Source organism: Sorex araneus, chromosome 6 (assembly GCF_027595985.1).
Source record: "Sorex araneus isolate mSorAra2 chromosome 6, mSorAra2.pri, whole genome shotgun sequence".
NCBI classification, from domain to species: Eukaryota; Metazoa; Chordata; class Mammalia; order Eulipotyphla; family Soricidae; genus Sorex; species Sorex araneus.
In genome coordinates, this window is record NC_073307.1 from 11965944 (window position 1) to 11984533 (window position 18590).

The 18590-nt window shown below is 46.2% G+C and overlaps 1 protein-coding gene across 2 annotated transcripts in view; it reads right to left on the bottom strand.

Moving 5' to 3' along the window:
* The window catches only part of SEC24D (SEC24 homolog D, COPII coat complex component), a 91457-nt gene that overhangs the window by 64489 nt on the left and 8378 nt on the right, over positions 1-18590 (bottom strand). The window contains exons 3-6 of one of the 2 annotated variants that reach the window (XM_055142081.1): positions 15474-15603; positions 6818-6966; positions 5374-5631; positions 3932-4059 (exon numbers count right to left, since the gene is read on the bottom strand). In XM_055142081.1, the coding sequence (XP_054998056.1) occupies positions 3932-4059; positions 5374-5631; positions 6818-6966; positions 15474-15603 (665 nt within the window). Of the gene's footprint in view, positions 1-3931; positions 4063-5373; positions 5632-6817; positions 6967-15473; positions 15604-18590 lie in introns of both variants that reach the window. The other variant, XM_055142080.1, reaches the window with a different exon arrangement.

An 18590-nucleotide genomic window follows, 5' to 3' on the forward strand; every position in this document is an offset into this window, starting at 1 on the left:
CCCCAAGCACCACCAGGAGTAATTCCTGAATGCAGGGACAAGAATAACCCTTGAGCATCACTAGTGTGACCCAAAAAGAAAAAAAAGGAAAAGAAAAATGTGCCCATCAAGGAGGCAGGCAGGCCGCAAGGTGAGAGGGAACCTGGGGACACTGGGGGAGGGAAGGTGACAATGGTGGTGGGATTGGTGCTGCCACTTTGTATGCCTGAAGCTCAACTATTAATAACTTTGCAAATCATGGTGCCTTAATTAAAAAATTCTTGAAAATAATATTCCATCAGTAAAAGATATTGAAAAAGCTTTCTTAAAGAGAATACTTTATGCAATTAAAGAAAGTTCCTTTTTTGTTTTTGGACACTCCAGAGATGCAGAGTGCTTTCCCCTGGCTCTGCACTCAGGAATGACTCCTGGCGGTGCTCGGGAGACCATATGGGATGGCGGGGGTTGAACCTGGGTTGCCCTCATGCAAGGCAAGTGCCCTGCCTGCTGTACTAGCTCTCTGGGCCCTTCAAGAAAATTCTTAAAGGCTAAAAATGATTAAATTCAGAAGAAATGATTTACAACATATACTCTAGCAAGTCTTTCCCATCCCCCACCCCACCGGCCCACCCCGAGCCCCTCCGACCTTCCAAGCCCCCTCACTGTCTTTGATGTCAATTTGCTCTTGGTCTTGTATGTTGTATAGAAATCAGAAGAAACACGGCACTCACATGTCTATGCTCTGTTGCCTAATTTGAAAACTTTTTTTTTCAGTTTTGGGGCCACATCCAGCAGTGCTTAGGACCTACTCCTGGCTCTGCCCTCAGAGATCACTCCTCGTGGGGCTGGGGGGCTTGGGGAGGGTAACTTACAGGATATCGGGGATTGAATTCATGTCAGCCGCATACAAGCAAATACCCACCCACTGTATTACCAATTCAGCCCCTTGAAAATATCTTCTAGTTCTCTACTGAAACATTTACTGATGAAGAATACAGAGATAAACATTTATCTTCTTCAAACACCAGAATATCTCAAACATGTGAGGTACACATTCAAAAAAAAGAAGAGGAGAGTATCAAATGGTGATACATGATGACTTGTATCACCATTTGATACAAGGGAAATCAAGCCCTTGGCCCTTGATTAAAAAACTGAGGTTCCAAGGCAGTGGGGGGAGCATGGGGAGGGGCGGACGAGGAGGACTAGAAATGATGCCAGGGCAGTGGTGGAGGGACTCGGGTACTCTGATGAAGGAACAGTAACTTTATATGTCGAAACTATGAATGTTACTGTGATTGCACCATGTTACTGGAACAGCAAATACCTTTGTAAAAAATGAAAAAGTCTTTCTGCCGTTATTTCCCAGGGATGGAAATAACGAGCAACATTTAGTACTTCAGAAAAGGACTTCTGATAACAAAATTCCTCTTCCAGTTTATTTTCTCCCTGCTCTCAGGAGACAGCAGAGAAGATTTTTTGTTTCTTTGTGTCTGGAAGGAGAACTGGAGTGCGGCTCAGGGGCAGAAATGCACGTGTGAGGTCCGGGGTCCCGTCCCCAACACCGCCAAAAACACGCAGGTGGGGGGAGAAATGGAGAAATAAGAAACCGGAACTTTGAATGGCATCTAATTATTTTTATATTCCTAAAAAAATACTAATAATAGAACACTTCCATCCCCTAGATTCTGCAATATAACCTAGCCGTGAGGCTCTCCCCTCTGAATGAGGGCAGCCCGAGAGGACAGTGATTTAATTGGTTTAAAGGAGTATGAGCATCTATCATGGTCACTGTCATCCCATTGCTCATTGATTTGTTCGAGTGGGCACCAGTAACGTCTCTCATTGAGAGACTTATTGTTACTGTTTTTGGCATATCCAATACACACGGGGTATGGGCTCCATACTCTCAGTAGCTTACCGGGCTCTCCGAGAGGGGCGGAGGAATCGAACTCGGGTAGGCCACGTGAACGGTGAACACCCAACCACTGTGCTATCGCTCCAGCCCATGAGCATCTACAGCATTCTAATTTCATAGGTCATGAATTCTCAGGGAGGATACAGAATCTACTCCAAGCATAAATGCTTTCAGACAAAATTCAAACATGAAATGAAAGGGAAAAGTGACCTATACTTCAACAAAACTGGGGCGACTCAAAATCACAGTAATTTTTATATTACTGACCTATGAATTCCCATCAATAAAGTGTCTGCTATGAAAGTGAGGGAAAAGTCATAATATTGAATATATATTGTTTCCAGTATTCAAATGGGTTCTATGTCCAAAAGTTTACTTTTTTAATTATCCACTTAAAATTTAAAAATCTCTGCCTCAAAATTCAATATCAGAGGTAGCAACTATGTCTCAGAATTTATTCACCTCTTGGCTGAAATATTATACAGAGAAGGAAATAGAGCAGTTACAAAATTAAAGATATATATTTTATACATATAATGCATGTCCACATATATATGTATATATATTTGAATGTAACCTCAGATGACAGGCCAGCACGAAAGTGGGGTAATAGTACATGAATGTTCAGATTGGATGTGTCCCACATCAGTAAAAGCAAGTGCTGTGGGTGGGTCGGGTGGATGGACAGGATCCCCCGGAGATGGGAACTGGAAATGAGGACATGAAAGAAATGAGGAAATCAATCATATCCCGAGTACATCCAGGAAAATGTATTTGGCAGAGGAAATGTCAAGTGCAAAGGCCCTGAGGCAGCATGGACTAGTATGTTTGATGTGTACATAACAAGGACGGAAAGAAACTTCTGTTGTTTTCAGCCCCCCAGTGGACTGGTAATTGGCCACTGCTGCTAGAGGAAACAAATGCACTGTCCACCAGCACTGGGGTTTCAGCCCAGTGTCCAGCTGACCCCTCAGGTAAAGCTCAAGATTAGCAGAATGGCCCCGAGCAACCATGGCAGGTGGTGGTCTGTCATGTAGCCAGCTGAGGCTGTGTGTCCTCCGTGCCCCGTTTCTTTTCCCACTATGTTCGTAGAACTGCACCAACATCAAAGCCAACCGAGTTAGCGTTGTCACTACCCCAGAAGATGCTGCCCTGTGAGATTTGTGGCTGCCCCTAGGCAAGGAGTGCGAGTCCTCACCCTGTGGCAGAGTGGCTGTGACATGTCCCCAAGAGGCGGTGTGCCTTCATCTCAGGATGATAGGGGCTCACAGAGGCACAGCTTGGGGAGCAAGACGACGTCTGCTGCAGACCACAGCAAGCTCAGTGAGAAACGACACTGCAGCTGGGCGCAACGGGGGAGTCACTGGCACAGCTGAGACTCTTACCAAGGACAGATCCCCCAGGGAAAGCTGCCTGACAGGAGAACTAAGGTGTAGGTCTTTCCAAACAGATTTGTCTCCTTCCTACTCAGAGGGATAAGACCTCTGGCGGCAGCATTCGCTATGTGCCTCTTGCTTCTGGGGCCACACCAAGCAGTGCTGAGGTGGTTTTTATTTATTTATTTTTTTCTCTGCATTGCTCAAGGGACTGTGTGATTCGAAGAGGTTGAACCCAGGGCCCCAGCACGCGGAGCTCGAGGTGTAATCCAGCACTTGGAGCTGTCTCCCTGGCGTCAACGGGTGTCTGGACTTGACTGAAAAGGGAATGCGAGGCATGGCAAGCAGCATCTGTATGAAGAACGTGTCCTAGGTGCTGGCTCGGTATCACAAAGACTGCGGACGTATGTCCACACCGAGTATCAATCAATACCACCAGCTGGATGAGAAACCCCAAAGAAATGACCACAGGCTGCTTGTCTCAGGGAGACCCTCTGGAGCCCAAACAGAGATGGGAGGGAGTGAGTCTTCCCCATGTGGCGCTAGGTTTGACCGCACACGACAGGGGATGAGCGCCGAGAAGGGGAAGGGTTTTGGAGAACGAGGCGGAAAGAAAGGCGCTTTGTGAGGGAGACGGGGGAGGTAGAAGAGCACTTACCGGGCTGGGGATTAAGTCGGGGTCCAGCTTCTTGGGGGGTTGGGGCGGCCCGGCCATCTGTGCGGGGCCCCCAGGGAAGCCGCCTGGGTAGGAGAGCTGCGCCCCAGGCATTGGTGGGCCAAAGTTCCCTGCTGGGGGGGAAAAGTTAAGGGTCTGTCACTTCAGACGCCACCTGTCAGGCTCACTCACTGACGCTCGCTTGACTGTTGCTCAGTCAAGCGTGTCGCATCTTTCGTCTTAACAGGTCCGGCGAGGACATAAGGGTGCCTACGTGCCGTTCCTCCTTTCTCCCAACACGCCACACTAACCCAACTCGACCGTTCTTCGGCCGGGGAGAGAGTCAGGGGTTAAGGTATTTGCCTTCTTGCAGCAGAGCTTGAAGGCGCACCAGGAGACTCCTGAGCACAGAGCTGGTGGCCAAGAAACAACTACCATCCCCCTTTCCTGCAGGGATGTGGATCAAAACCCAAGGCCTCACATGGGGAAGTCACAACCCCGAGCCCCGCGCACCCCCCACGACCGTTCTTTAAAAGTGGTAGGAAATGTTGGGGCTGGAGCGATAGCACAGCGGGTAGGGCGTTTGCCTTGCACGTGGCCGACCCGGGTTCAAATCCCAGCATCCCATATGGTTCCCTGAGCACTGCCAGGAGTAATTCCTGAGTGCAGAGCCAGGAGTAACCCCTGAGCATCTCTGGGTGTGACCCAAAAACAAACAGAAAAACAAAAACAAAAAACAAAGTGGTAGGAAATGGAAGACAAGGAGAATGGGTCCTTCATCGGAGGCTTGTAACAGTGAGGAGTGGGGGTCAGGACAGGGAAGGGACTGCTATGACAATGATGGGGGAAGTGGTCACTCTGGACGAGAACTGGGTGCTGAAAGGAGGCAATGTGACAGGCGTGATACCCTTCACGAACAGTATTGCAGCCCTGGTGCCTCAACAGAAAACAGGAAGAGAAGGAAAAGTGTCTGCCATAGAAGCAGGCTCTAGGGACAAGAGGGACACTGGGGACATTGGTGGAGGGAAGTGGACACTGGTGGCGAGATGGGTGCTTGGACATTGTATGAAACTCAACCACAAACAACTTTGCGACTTCATATTTCACAGTGACAGATCACTGTCACTGTATCACTGTCATCCTGTTGTTCATTGATTTACTCAAGTGGGTGCCAGTAACGTCTCCATTCATCCCAGCCCTGAGATTTTAGCAGCCTCTCCTTACTTACAGGATTGGAGACTTCTTCCAGGGTCAGGGGAATGAGACCCGTTATTATTACTGTTTTGGGCATATCGAATATGCCACGGGGAGCTTGCCAGTGATAAATAAGTATTTTTTAAAAGATGTAACTAATAAATGCATCAGGAAGACAGGGACGCGCCCTGCTGGAGTCTCACTCGGGCACCCTTCCGTTACCCCAGACGTGGCCAGAGCCTGGCCCTTACCCTGCTGCGGCGGGTAGCCCGCGCCCAGGCTCTGTCCCGGGAGAGGCGGGGGCGGGTACTGGGCGCCGGGGGGAGCAGGTCCCGAGACAGCTGGGGGCAAGGGCATGGCCCCAGGGCCGTTGATCGCGGAGGGCGGTGGCGGGAGGACCTGTGATCCCGGCTGCAGGATGGACGGCTGGGGAGGTCGTGGCGGGCCCTGGAATGATGCTCCTGGCACAGCGCCGGGGGGCCCCTGGCCGGGGGGGCCCATGCCCGAACCTGTGTGAGAAAAAAAAGACCAGAAACCCTGAAGGCTCATCTCTCAACGCTGACTTCTACCACGAGGCCGGGGACATGTGTTGGACGGACAGAGAGTGGGACCCTTAACAACTCAAATTCTGAGGTCTTCAGAAAGCAACGCCAGCGCTACTGGGGGTGTTTTGCTCAACTAGAGAACTTAAAACTGAGGAAAAGCCACAGTGAAAATGTTAGAAAATTTGTAGGATGACTTTCGACTCCAGTGCATTCATGTTTTATGATGGAGCTGGCACAAAACCTGAAAAATCAGATAGATGCATTTTGTAAGTTATCTGTTCCCTGTGCCCCACTGGACCAAACGGGTTCGAGAACTCTATAGAAACAGCCCTGGGCATGGTTTCCAGGCATACCGGAAGAAGCCAGAAGCCCAGATTATTTTTATTTCCTGTGATGTTTGTCAAGTTCAGTGGCTTCGCTGGAAAAGTACCCTTTTTGAAGCCAGTTAAGAAATAGGAATGTTTCTGAGTGCTTTAGCACTGAAACTTCCAAGAAAGAAGCCAACTGTAATGGAAACAGTCTCGTCATCAATATAAATGGGCGACTGCTCTAACGACACCAGTTTCCTTCAGTCCCAAGAACATACAGTATTTCCGTGCATATGAAAGCTCAGTGCTTCAGCTGTTCTCATTCCTACTATTCTCTTTTCTGCCTTATACCATCAGACCTTCTATTCTTTCCCTGATCTAAGTACAGAATCAAAATGCACGGTGAGACAATGGGTCGATGATGATGATGAATGATGATGATAGCATTTTAATTTGGGGGCCTAGGACTTACATGACAAAGTCAAAAGCACTTTCAGATTTCTGCCAATGGTTACACTGTTTTAAGGTCTCTTTACAAAATCATTATTTTTTGTTTTACATGTTTCTAGTTTTATTGAATATAAAGAATTTCTCTCTGACAGGCCCCACCAATTTTCTTGAAATAAATGGTAACATGAAGGGGGGGAAAGATAATCCATTATAGCCTATATACATATGTGCATAATAAATGCACATATATCAAAAGCGTACATCTGTACATAAAACTGCCCACCCACTTTAGTGCAGTGTGCCAGAGTTATCTATCTTGAAATGAAGATGCCCTCTCTCACTAACATTCTCAGGACACAAGGCGGTCAGCGGGCATAAGAGGGATCTATTACCAAAGCTGTTGATGTTCATGGCACCAAGCTGACTGCCCAGCTGGGTGACGGATGACGTGGACGCAGGACCTGGATAAGACGGCTGTGTGGAGGGCGGGTATGGGCCGAAAGAAGATGCCGCACTGCTCGCAGGTGGAGGACCTGGAAATCTAAGCGAGAAAAAGAAAGAAACTAAAGAACCCAAAGAGTTTCCGTGGTCAAATGTCATGCAGCAAATGTTGGTATCTTTTTTTTTTTTTGCTTTTTGGGTCACACCCAGCGATGCACAGGGGATACTCCTGGTTTTGCACTCAGGAATTACTCCTGGCGGTGCTCCAGGGACCATATGGGATGCTGGTTAAACTCCCTACCCCCTGTACTATCGCTCCAGCCCCAAATGTTGGTATCTTACCCAGTAAACTCAGCCCAGCCAGTAGGCACTGGAGAAATAACTGGTCCTATATACCACATCTTTCATTAATCTCTTTCTGGATTCCAAACAAGCCCTGTGACATTAGCCCCTCTCTGTGTTTGTAAGTGAAACATACCTCGATACCTTGCAAGAAAACATGCTAATGCAAGCAGAGATCCAGCCTGAGAAATCACTTTATGAAGCAGAAGCCAGCACAGCCTGCTCTATACCTGGCTGGCAAAACAGAAATGAAGAAAACACAAACACTTTGGGGTTGCATCTCTATGATCCCTAATATTATAGCTTCCCCAGCATTAACAATAAAATATCACCTGCACTGTACTTTACTGACCAGGACACTCCCTACAAAACAGTGATGGAAAGCAAACATCTCGTAAAAAGCTCTGAAAGGACTAGCTTTCTTTCTTTTTTTTTTTTCCTTCATATAAAAAAATATCACCCTGTAGGCTTTGGTTTAGGCTAAAATGACAGCATGCTTATTTTATCTCATTTTACCCATACCAGTGAATGACCTTCTGAATGAATAATATTCCTTATTAATGTTAGCCTGCCAGAGTAGTCTAAATTCTTTCCTTAGAGTCATAGTATGCCTCCTTATCAATTTTAAATTTTAAGCAAAAATTATTTTCTCTCAGATGGTAAGCTTTAATTTTAATTCCTCTAAAAACTGGTTTCCTAGTGGCGCTTGACAGTTCTTGCCTTCCGTCTCCACTGCTGCTTGGAAAGTGATGAGGCAAGTCTGGGAGATTCGGGTGGATATGCCTGAAACCCACAACTTATTTCTGACAAAACCGAGCCCAACTGTATCTCGGTAATTAAGTAAGAACATCTGCCAAAACACTCTGATCATTTTTCTTGATCAATCTTAGACTGATTACTATAAATAACAAAGTAACTTTAAAAGTATTGTTCTGAGTTTACAATATGAAACACAGTGTATTTCAGGGTATCACTGTATCACTGTCATCCTGTTGTTCATCTATTTACTCGAGCGGGCACCAGTAACGTCTCTATTACACTCAGCCCTGAGATTTTAGCAGCCTCTCCTTACTCGTCTTTCCCAACGATTGGAGGCTCTTTCAGGGTCAGGGGAATGAGACCTATTGTTACTGTTTTGGGCATGTCAAATACACCACTGGTAGCTTGCCAGGCTCTGCAGTGTGGGCGGGATACTCTCGGTAGCTTGCCAGGCTCTCCAAGAGGTATATTTATATCTGTTAATGTATTTTGGATATGAATACGCCACAAAGAGCTTGCCAGGCTCTCCCAAGTGGAGCAATAGACTCGGTAGCTTGTCAGGTTCTCCAAGAGGGAGAAGTAGGCTATTAGATGTCACGCGGCTGCATTGCATATTTCAGGGTAATATATATATTTTTTGTGTTGGGGGGCCACACCTGGGGGTGCTCAGATTGTGATCAGGAATTGCTCCTGGCAGGTTTGGGGACCATATGGGATTCTGGGGATCGAACCCACGTCAGCTGAGTACAAGGTAAATGCCCAGCTGGCTGTACTGTCACTCCAGCCCCTATTTCAGGATAATATGTCATACTTTAAGCTAAATAGAGCAATGATCAAATGATTTTTCTATGCAACAGTAGAAGTTATCTTACTGCAAATATATGTGGTTATAAAGGGTCATAAAGTCAGAACACAAAGCACTTTAATCAAACAACATTGGCAAAGAAAACTGACCTCTCAAGAACCAAAGAAAATGACAACAAAATTATACTAAGTATTTTTAATTAATTTTTCAATTTTAATTTTTATAAATTATTATTTTTAACCAAATTAGATGAGGTACGCAATTACAAAGTTGTTCATGATTGGGTTTCAGAAATATAATGTTCTAACACCCATATCTTCACTAAGGTACATTTCCCATCACCAATGTCCCCAGTTTCTCTCCCATCACTATACCCAACCCCCACTCTCTCTCAGCCTTTCTCTATGCAGACATCTCTCTCTCCTCTCTCTTTCCTATCTCCTCTCTCTTCTATCTCCTCTCTCTCTCCTATCACTCCTCTCTCCTCTTTCTCGTCTTCTCTCTTTTTGTCTCCCCCTCCCTCCCTTTGGGAATAATGGTCTGCTTTGCACAAATATAAAAGTTTACTTTTCAAAGCATAGTTTGCCCTGCAATTTTATTAATGACATTAGATATGAAACAACTCATCTTACATTTAAAATATTATATGCCACTTGAAAATGATCTCAAAAATTGTCTTGCCATATTTCACAAATCCATTGCTTCATAAAAGAAAATATTTTTGATCCAAGGAATGATACTTTATATAAAAACAGTCCTGGTGATTCAATATATGGACAAATTGCAAACAGGCTCTGTGTAAGCAAGAATCTCATAAGCAGAAGCTGAATGACAGCAGTAAAATGGGGGGAAAGCCATTTAGCTGCTTGAGATTAAAAGAGTCCTCAAAAAATACTCATAGATATTTTAAAAATGTTAATACTAAGAAATATAAATCATGTATTATTAAAAATGGGATGAAATATATTTTATTTTTTATTTATTAATTTATTCTTTTATTGAATCACCACGTGGAAAGTTACAAAGCTTTCAGGTTTAAGTCTCAGTTATACAATGCTCGAACACCCATCAAAATGGAATGAAATATATTTTAAATAGGAATTAAGGCATAAGCAGCCTCAAATATTTTTGTTTGAGTTAATATGCCTCCAACATATTCCCCTAATTTTTAGCCAGTCATTAGTGAACACCAGTTGGAACTTGGGGGCCACCAGGGTCAATGTGGAAGGGTCTGGGTGGGAGAGGGTGGGGACATGCAGTGACAGGGATGAAAATGGCCTTCAAACATGCAAGGGTCATCCCTACCGCCTAAGCCACATCCCCATCCCTATAGATTGAGAGATGTCAAACCACCTGTTACTGCTTTAACCTGTAAACATCCACATCTCATTCACTGCTTAATGGCTCTCGATCCTGGGAGTTAGGCTTCAGAAATTAACACACATTTTTTTTTTTTTTTTTTTTTTTTTTGCTTTTTGGGTCACACCTGGCGATGCACAGGGGTTACTCCTGGCTCTGCACTCAGGAATTACTCCTGGTGGTGCTCAGGGGACCAAATGGGATGCTGGGAATCAGACCCGGGTCAGCCACATGCAAGGCAAATGCCCTATCCGCTGTACAATATTTTTTTTTCTGACCAAAGCCATTCAAATTCATATACACATTTTTCCATATAATTATTGCCTTAAATTTTTTTCATATAATTATTGACTTAAAAATAAAATCAATATTAAATAGCCAATGTAGGGGGTGGAAAGAGGGGACAGCGGGTAGGGTGCTTGCTTTCCATGCAGCTGACCCGGGTCCAATCCTCAGAACTCTACATGGTCCCCCTGGGAGTGATCCCTGGGCACAGAGCCAGGAGTAAGCCCAGAGCAGGGCCAGGCGTGGCCTCCAAACCAGAATTCCTGAGCACCCCTGGGGACAGTCCAAATCCCCCTAACCCCCAATTCACTATGAAATCATATAGATTTAAACCTTTCTCATTTAACATGCTTTGGGGCTGAGAAACAGTTGAATATCAGGAAAGGGAAAACACTACCAACAAAAAGTCAATAAAGAATTACAAACAGAACATTGATAAAACATAAACATTTAGCCTTCCTTTAATCCAAACCTCTGCCTTGACTCAGTTATCTCAAGTGTGCAACAAATTACCCAAGAAGTGAGCAGTGTATCTATGTGAGTTAGAACATGGAGAACCAATGCCAGATTTTTCAAGATATAAAGAAACAAATAGTAAATCCCACAGGAATAGAAAAAACAAAATCTCTGCCAAACTATTTTTACACACACACACACACACACACACACACAAACACACACACAAAACACAAAAAAACAACTATTCTTATTTTTTCTCCTTTCTTTACACTATAATTTCCTTTTAAATTTAATTTTATTTTTATAAATTTGTTTACAAAAACTTATTACATTCAATACTCCAACACCAACCCCACCTATACTTCCAGGGATCATTTCTATAGCTCATTCCCACTGCAATTTCTTAGTAGTGTCACCCCGTCAGCTTCCAAGTTAAAAGGACGCATCTCCTCTTAACAAAACATCATTTCTTAACCAAATATATCACTTTCAATTGGCTGATTTTTTTTTTCCCTTTCACGATGAGGCAAAAAATGGATTTTTAGATTCCCAGGTTTTTTAGGCAATTAATCCTGCCCAGAAGCAATCTCTTATAGGGAACTCTGATGGCACATATAATTTTAAGACATTTATTCTGCCTCAATCAAGATCAAAAGGACAAATAATGACATAAGATTTTTTTTAATCTTTATTTTATTTTTTGGGGGGTGTTGGGGCCACACCCAGTAGTGCTCAGGGCTTATTCTAGGCAGGGCCCTGGGGGACCATATGAGATGTGGTCTGTGTAAGACAAGTGCTTACCCACTGAACTATCTTCTCTCTCTAAATATGGTTTTTAAATGTGAAGAAGCATTCTCCCTAGACTCACATTCTGTAACGAGGGAAGCATATACCTTCTGGGCTTGAATCAGCAGAGGCTGAAACACGTTGGCTTTTATTGGACAGTTTCGATCTGGTGAGAGGAAGTGACTTCCTCGATGGCAGCCAAAGTACGAAGGACATGGAGGACGGTTGACAATTACCAGAGAAAAGGTTGTGAGCTCTCTCTGCTCTCTGACACCCTGACATCAGGATGGGGTGACTCACGGGCACAAGAACTGCGCCCTTTGTCCTTGCACTGAACATACCCAGAAAGGTGTCACGGGAGGGCAAAGTAGCATAAGGACTGTGAATCCTACATTTTTCCACAGCCTTCTCATCCCCCTGCCTAACCTTTAATTCATGATTCAGGGGGAGGCAGAGCAATAGTAGAGGTGAAGGCGGCAAAAATCTGTCAGGTCTTTCCCTAGAAACTGTGAGCAGATCAGAGTCCACACTGAGCTTGTCAGGAGCGGCCAGACTGAGCGTGTCAAAAGAGTCAACTACAGGCCAGGTGACAGTACAGTGGGTAGGGCACTTGTCTTTGCAAGGGACCAACCTGGATACTATCCCTGGCATCCCATATGGCCTCTTGAGCCTTGCCAGGAGTAACACCCGAGCATCTACAGGCATGCCACCCCACTGCCCGAAAAACACTAGAAAAATATTGATAAACTTCAGACTTGCAGAGTAAGTCCAGGGGGAATGCAATGACTGTGGCCAAGACGTGGGGAGGCCCAGGGCTGGCACAGTTAAGGTTCCCCTCGTGAACCATCAGCCCCACACAACCTTTCTGTCATTGTTCAACGCTGAGGACACAGCCCTGGCACAGAGACAGAAGAGCTTTTCCAGAGAGAAGCTCCCTGACTCTCCACCCTTCACTGGGTCCGCGTCTGGCCCCACACGGCACAGCCAGCGCTGTCAGATGGTAGAGTTGATCTCTTCCTCCCCGGCAACTTTTCTGCAACCAAATTCAAGGGGCAAAAAAAATAAAAAGGGAAGGACTCCAGGTGACTCATGTGATCTAGCTCTATCCCAATCACCCGCACCAACCAGCTCTCTGCTCCATTTCTTCTTACAAATACTGAGATGTGGCAGTTGAGGCAATAACCTTTTCCCTGGACCACGGACTCAACTCTTCCTTTGGCAGGAGAGGAAAAGGAGGCACCAGCATCACAGAGACGGTGGCACCGAATGAGGCCTCTCAACTTCCGTCCCTGGCGCTGCCAGAGCACTCCTGAAGCCAGAGGGCCCAGGGTTAGGTCCCAAGAAAGGCCCTTTGACTTCCTGCTAAAACCATAAAACCACAACCAGGTGCAACGCTCACTTGGACTCCTCCTTGCCACCGTCTGCATCAGCCTTTACCATGAGAACTGCAACGACATCCCAGTGGCAAATGGATCACAACAAACCACCACCACCAGAAGTGTCAACCTCACAAATGCCTGTAAAGGAGTTCATTACATTGGTGACTTTTTTTTTTTAATTCAATGGACTCTGAATGAAGAGGATATTCATAGCAGCGTTATTCACAACAGCCGAATATGAGAGGCAGCTACATCAGGGGGATTATCTGGTTATGATCCAGTAAGACCTGCAGAATCATATGGTCTGGTCCTGGGACACACCGGGACAAACACCGATGCTTCGAAGCTTCTCATCTGCTGCCCAGGCCCAAATGCCGGTATCGTATGGCCCGCGAATGTCATTAATTCCAAAAGGCCCTTGGCAGATACCCACACCCCCATAACTGAAACGCTCATCAACAGATGACGGGATAAAGAAGCAATCATATACACACACACGAATGTGTATATATACATATGCATACATATGTGTACATATACATATGTGCACATATACATATACACACGTATGCACGTGTGTAGATATATATATTTGTATACTCAATGGAATACTGGGTTGTCATTAAAAAGGATGACATTCTGCCTTTCTGAACCTTGGTTATCATCAATTACACAAAGTTATGAAACTAAACCCCTAAATCATATAAGACTGTAAAACAATAACTAAGTGAAAATCCTAGTATTTCACACTTTAATTTTACACAATGTATATCTAAATATTAAATTTAGTAGGTCTTCGTATATTCCAGGTAAAAGCCCTTTATTATAACAGATGTTTATCATTTCTCCCCATCTGTGGTTTATCATTTCATTTTCCCATCAGTACACTTTGAAGAGTAAACTATTTAAATTGTAATGAGGTCATGTTTATCCATTTAAAAAAAAAACAAAACACCTGCAGATGGAGTTTTTTCCTAGTAGCAGACATGACAGACTCCTTAAAAGGCAGCAAAATATACCTTTCTCGGGTTCTAGACACACGCTGAGGGAGAGGGGTTACTCTGCCTGCCCCCCCCCCGACTGCCCGGGGTGCGCTGCAGAGGCTGAGTGCACGCTGGACGCCCAGCTTTGATCGTCAACACCGAAGGGCCCCTGAGCACCACTGGGAGGGACCAGAGAGCACTGAGCAGATGTGGCCTCCAAACAACCAGAAATATTCACAAGGAAAAATCTGGGGGAGGGGCTGCTGCAGCGCCGGCATGGGAGGGGCAAGGCCCCTGCATGCAGCCAGGTCTCGGGTGAGCCCCAGTACAGCCTACAGCCCCCAGACACTGGGGTCATTCCTGAGGGTAGAGCCAGGAAGAGCGCGAGTATTGCTGTGTGGGGCCCAGATACAAATCTCAATAAACACCTCCTTCAACGACAGTAGAATAATGAACATTTTTCTAACTTAAAAAAGTAAAGGGAATAAAAGGAACCAAGGGTCGGCAGCTCTAGGAAACCCTGCAGGAATGCCAGAGTCAACACTGCCTGGCGCGGGGCACCGAGCTTCCGGGAGCAGCACCTCACAAACACGACTTGGGTTTCCAGCAGGGAAGGCATGATGCGGCTGCCTTCCCAGGGGGCGAGGCCCCGGGAGGGACGCCGGGCTGGAAATATCTCATGCACTCTCTACCGTGGCTCCTCCAGGCCCGCCTCCAACTCTCCTCTCCTTAATTCATTACACCTACAAGCACAAGATTGATTTCTCCTGTTGTTCCTGTTGTTTTTTAAACTACCGTTCGGTCCTGTCCTGTTCCCGGCATCTGCGTGGCTTCCCCCCTCAGATCCAGTGTTTGCCACGGACAAAAATTCCATTTAATTTTTTAAAATACTAAGCACCTGGAAACTCAGTCCTGTGAAGGAGTCAACAAAATTTAAATGAGCTGATAGAATCTCATTGAGGAATAGAGGCTGTAGACCCGAGGGACTCAAGACTAATAGAAAACTCTAAAATAAGATAAAGACGACCCACACAAAAATGAGTTATTGATATTAAGTAATGTATGACACATTTTAAAAATATGTGCGTATGGGGCCAGAGAGATAGCACAGAAGGCAGGGCACTTGCCTTGCATGTGGCTGACCTGGGTTCAGTCGCCTGCACCCCTTACGGTCCCTGAGCCTGGCCAGGCGTGATCCCTGAGTGCAGAGCCAAGTGTGGCCCCCAAACCAAAAGATATACAAATAAAATCTGTGCTTATCTCACATTTTTTTCCTCTAATGTTTTCTAAGTGATTTTTCCCCAGGGAAGGCAGTTTTCCAATACAAGCTTCTGATTTAGTTACGTGTGAGTCTTCCGTTTAGTAAGTTAGTAAGAGGCCAAACTTTGAACCGACCGAGTTTAGAGGGGGCTTCTGAGACAGCTGGAGGCGTGGCCTCCTCCGCGCTTACCTCTGGGGAGGAAGGCCTGGCACGTGTGTTCCATTCTGGCCAAATTGCTGGGGTCCAGGGGGTGGAGGGCCCGGAGGCAACACGCCCCCAGGGGCAGCAGCCCCCATAGGCCCTGCTGGCTTCATCATTCCTGCAACAGAAGGGGATGAATTTATATGAGTCTGAACATGCAGAGGAAGCACAGACATTAAATCAGCAAGACAAATGCGGGTGGGGGGGTGGGGGTGGGGGTGGCAGGGTGTCGAGGAAGAATGGGGGAAAAAATGGGTGAGAACAAGCTGTCTTTTCATTTGCTTTAACCCCTGCAGACCTATCAGTGCCAGGTCCTGGAGTAGCCGCCGTCTGTCGAGGCCAGGAGAGCAGGAAGCTAAGGAGTCATCTTAAGCCGGACAACGCTGAACGGTCGCCTTAGCGTGTCGCAAAGGCACTCGCGAAACACACTGACACAGCGAGAATGCGAGCGCCCAGAATGAAACAGTCCACTGGGGCATCAGAAAATAAATTTGGGGGAAAAGGAAAATGAGAAACAGCAAAGCACAGCAGAGCTCCGACAGAGGGAGGGGGCCGAGGGGGGGGGGGGGGCTCTGACAACGGCTTTGTTTGAGTGACAGCACCAGGGCAAGCAAATTGTGTTGATTTCTCCAACAAATCCAAACTCCAGATGTTTTCTATAGAGCTGAGCTCACAAGGGGGGTTCCGGGAGCGGGGCTGGGGGTGTAGGTTGAAAGGGGTCCTTGGGACACTGGTGGAGGGAAGGAGGGTCTCTGGCAACATGTGTGGTGCTGGAGTGATGTCTGCATGACCGGTATGATTAGCAGTAGTGTGAAGCCCAAACTCAGTAGAAATGGTGAATAAGCAAATAAACGGAGGCAAAACCAAACATAAATCCAGATCACGGTCTTGGAGGTTAAAACCGATTTTTCCAGGACTGGAAAATTCCAGAGTGGGGTGACAGTCCATTCAGGGCAACTCAAGTCATTACATGTGTTCCCAGGCCATCACTATACACGCCTGATATATTTTTATTTCACATGTCTGTCAATTTCGGTTTTTCAAAGTATCGGGGCCAAACTCAGCACTGCTGCTTCGGGCTTATTCCAGTCAGGCGCGGGGGCGGGGGCGGGGCGGTCATGGTCCCAGCACATGGCCGGCCTGCAGCCCTCTGAGCTTTCTCCCCAGGCCCGGGTGGCTTCGATTATTTGCCACCCGATCGCCTAAGAGACAGTGAATGTTTCTCTTCAGAAATTTCTTTCAAGGGCTGGAGATAGAGCACAGCGGACAGGAGTTTGCTTTGCAAGTGGCCAAACAGGGTTCAATCCCAGACACCCCATATGGTCCCCTGAGCACCACTGGGTGTGGCCCCCAAACTAAAGAACAAAACAAAAAGAACAAGTTGTTTGTTTTTTTAAGACATTTTCCTCTCACTTCTACAGAAAAAAAAAATCGTTAAGCTTGGGTAGAGAAGATCAAGGCTCTCCCCAGCAAAAATACGGCCCAAGCACAGAGTTCATCTCTGGGGACCTCAGCTTCCCCTCGGTGCAGAAGGAAAGACTTCTCTAGTCGGCCTGTGATCTCAAACGGCATTTGGGGGAGGGACTCTCTCAGGCAGTGCTCAGGGAGCTGAGTGCTCCTCTCGGTGCTATTCAGCCAACGGGGCCAGCTCAAGGCTGGGTGAGTCTGTTGGTGCCCAGGGCCGACAAGGTCACTCCAGTCATACTCAGAGGCCACCAGGGCCTAAGCTGGTGGTGCTGGGCGCCTCTAGGGTTCCACTCGGGGGCATGCCGTGCTGAGCTCCTGCGTGTGCAAGGCGTGTACTCCTGACCCCTAAGTTCTCTCCTCAGCCCATACACAGTGTTTGACAAGGACTGAAGGAATATTTCCGTTGTCACTCTCTTCACTCCTATTCAGCTCGAAGTCCATTCTCATTTTCTTTAGCCTCCTTCACTCTGGCACAGCCCTGGGGGGCCTTCGGGCTGTCTCTGTGCCACCTCTCCCTCTGCTGGACTATGCTGGTGTTCCATACTCAGTGATCCCTTTCCTCCATCTTCCTCAAGAAGGTTGCTTCCAGTAACTAGGGAGCTGATTGGGTTGTCTAAATTGTATACATTTTAACGTTTCATTCCTTGTGGGGAGAGTTTGGGGCTATACTCAGAGGTTCTCGGGGCTTACTCCCGGCTCTGTGCTCAGGAACCACTCATGGTGGAGCCCAAGGGACCATATATGGTGATGAGGACTGGACCAGGGTTAGCTACATACAAGGCAAGCATCTTAACCCTTGTACTTCTCCAGCACACAGAACACTACATCTTTTCTGTAAAGTGCTCAACCCCACACACCCAGAAGATTAAGCAAAACTTGACTTGGATTTGAATTCCTTCCCTACCAATGACCCTTTCTAAGCCTGACAAAATCTTTCAGAATTTGCGGTCACAACACTGCATCAATGCAATAGCCCTGTCCCTGGGGATTGTCCTGCAGTTAAATGAGGTGATGCAGAGGAGAGCATCCAGAACAAGGCTCAATCTATGAAAACAGCCCAAGCCCAAGCGTCCTCTCCCCCATGGCCACACGCACTGCCCCTTCTTACATCTTGTGTAGTTTCCACTAGCCATGGGGAATTGCCTTTATGTTCTCATTCTATACATCCCTATAGTTTCACTTCAAACATTCATTTTGGACAGAAGAAAAAAATTCACAAAACTAGTGCTGAAATGATAAATAAGTTCATGCACTAAAAGAACCCAAAGATAATCTCATTTCTTAAATAAGTAGGTAAATAGCAAGCTTCATGGACAACTCTCACACCGAGGCTTAAATAAATAAATTAAAAAATCCCAAACCCAATTATCATCTATGTGAGCAGATCTCATACACTAATCTTAGTAAAAAATTCTTTTCCTTCTTTTCTTTTTTTTTTTTTTTTTTAATGAACTCTGCAGCAATGATTCAAACTTCTTGTTCAGTATACACTGATGGGCCTTTGAGAGCTGCGAGCTCTTAGGGAAGAGACAACCATGAAAACAAACAATTACAGAGCCAAGTGACGAGTGTGATAATATGCAGAGGGACTGCCTAACTCTTCTGGGGGAATCAAGGAGAGTTCGGGGATGAAAGACC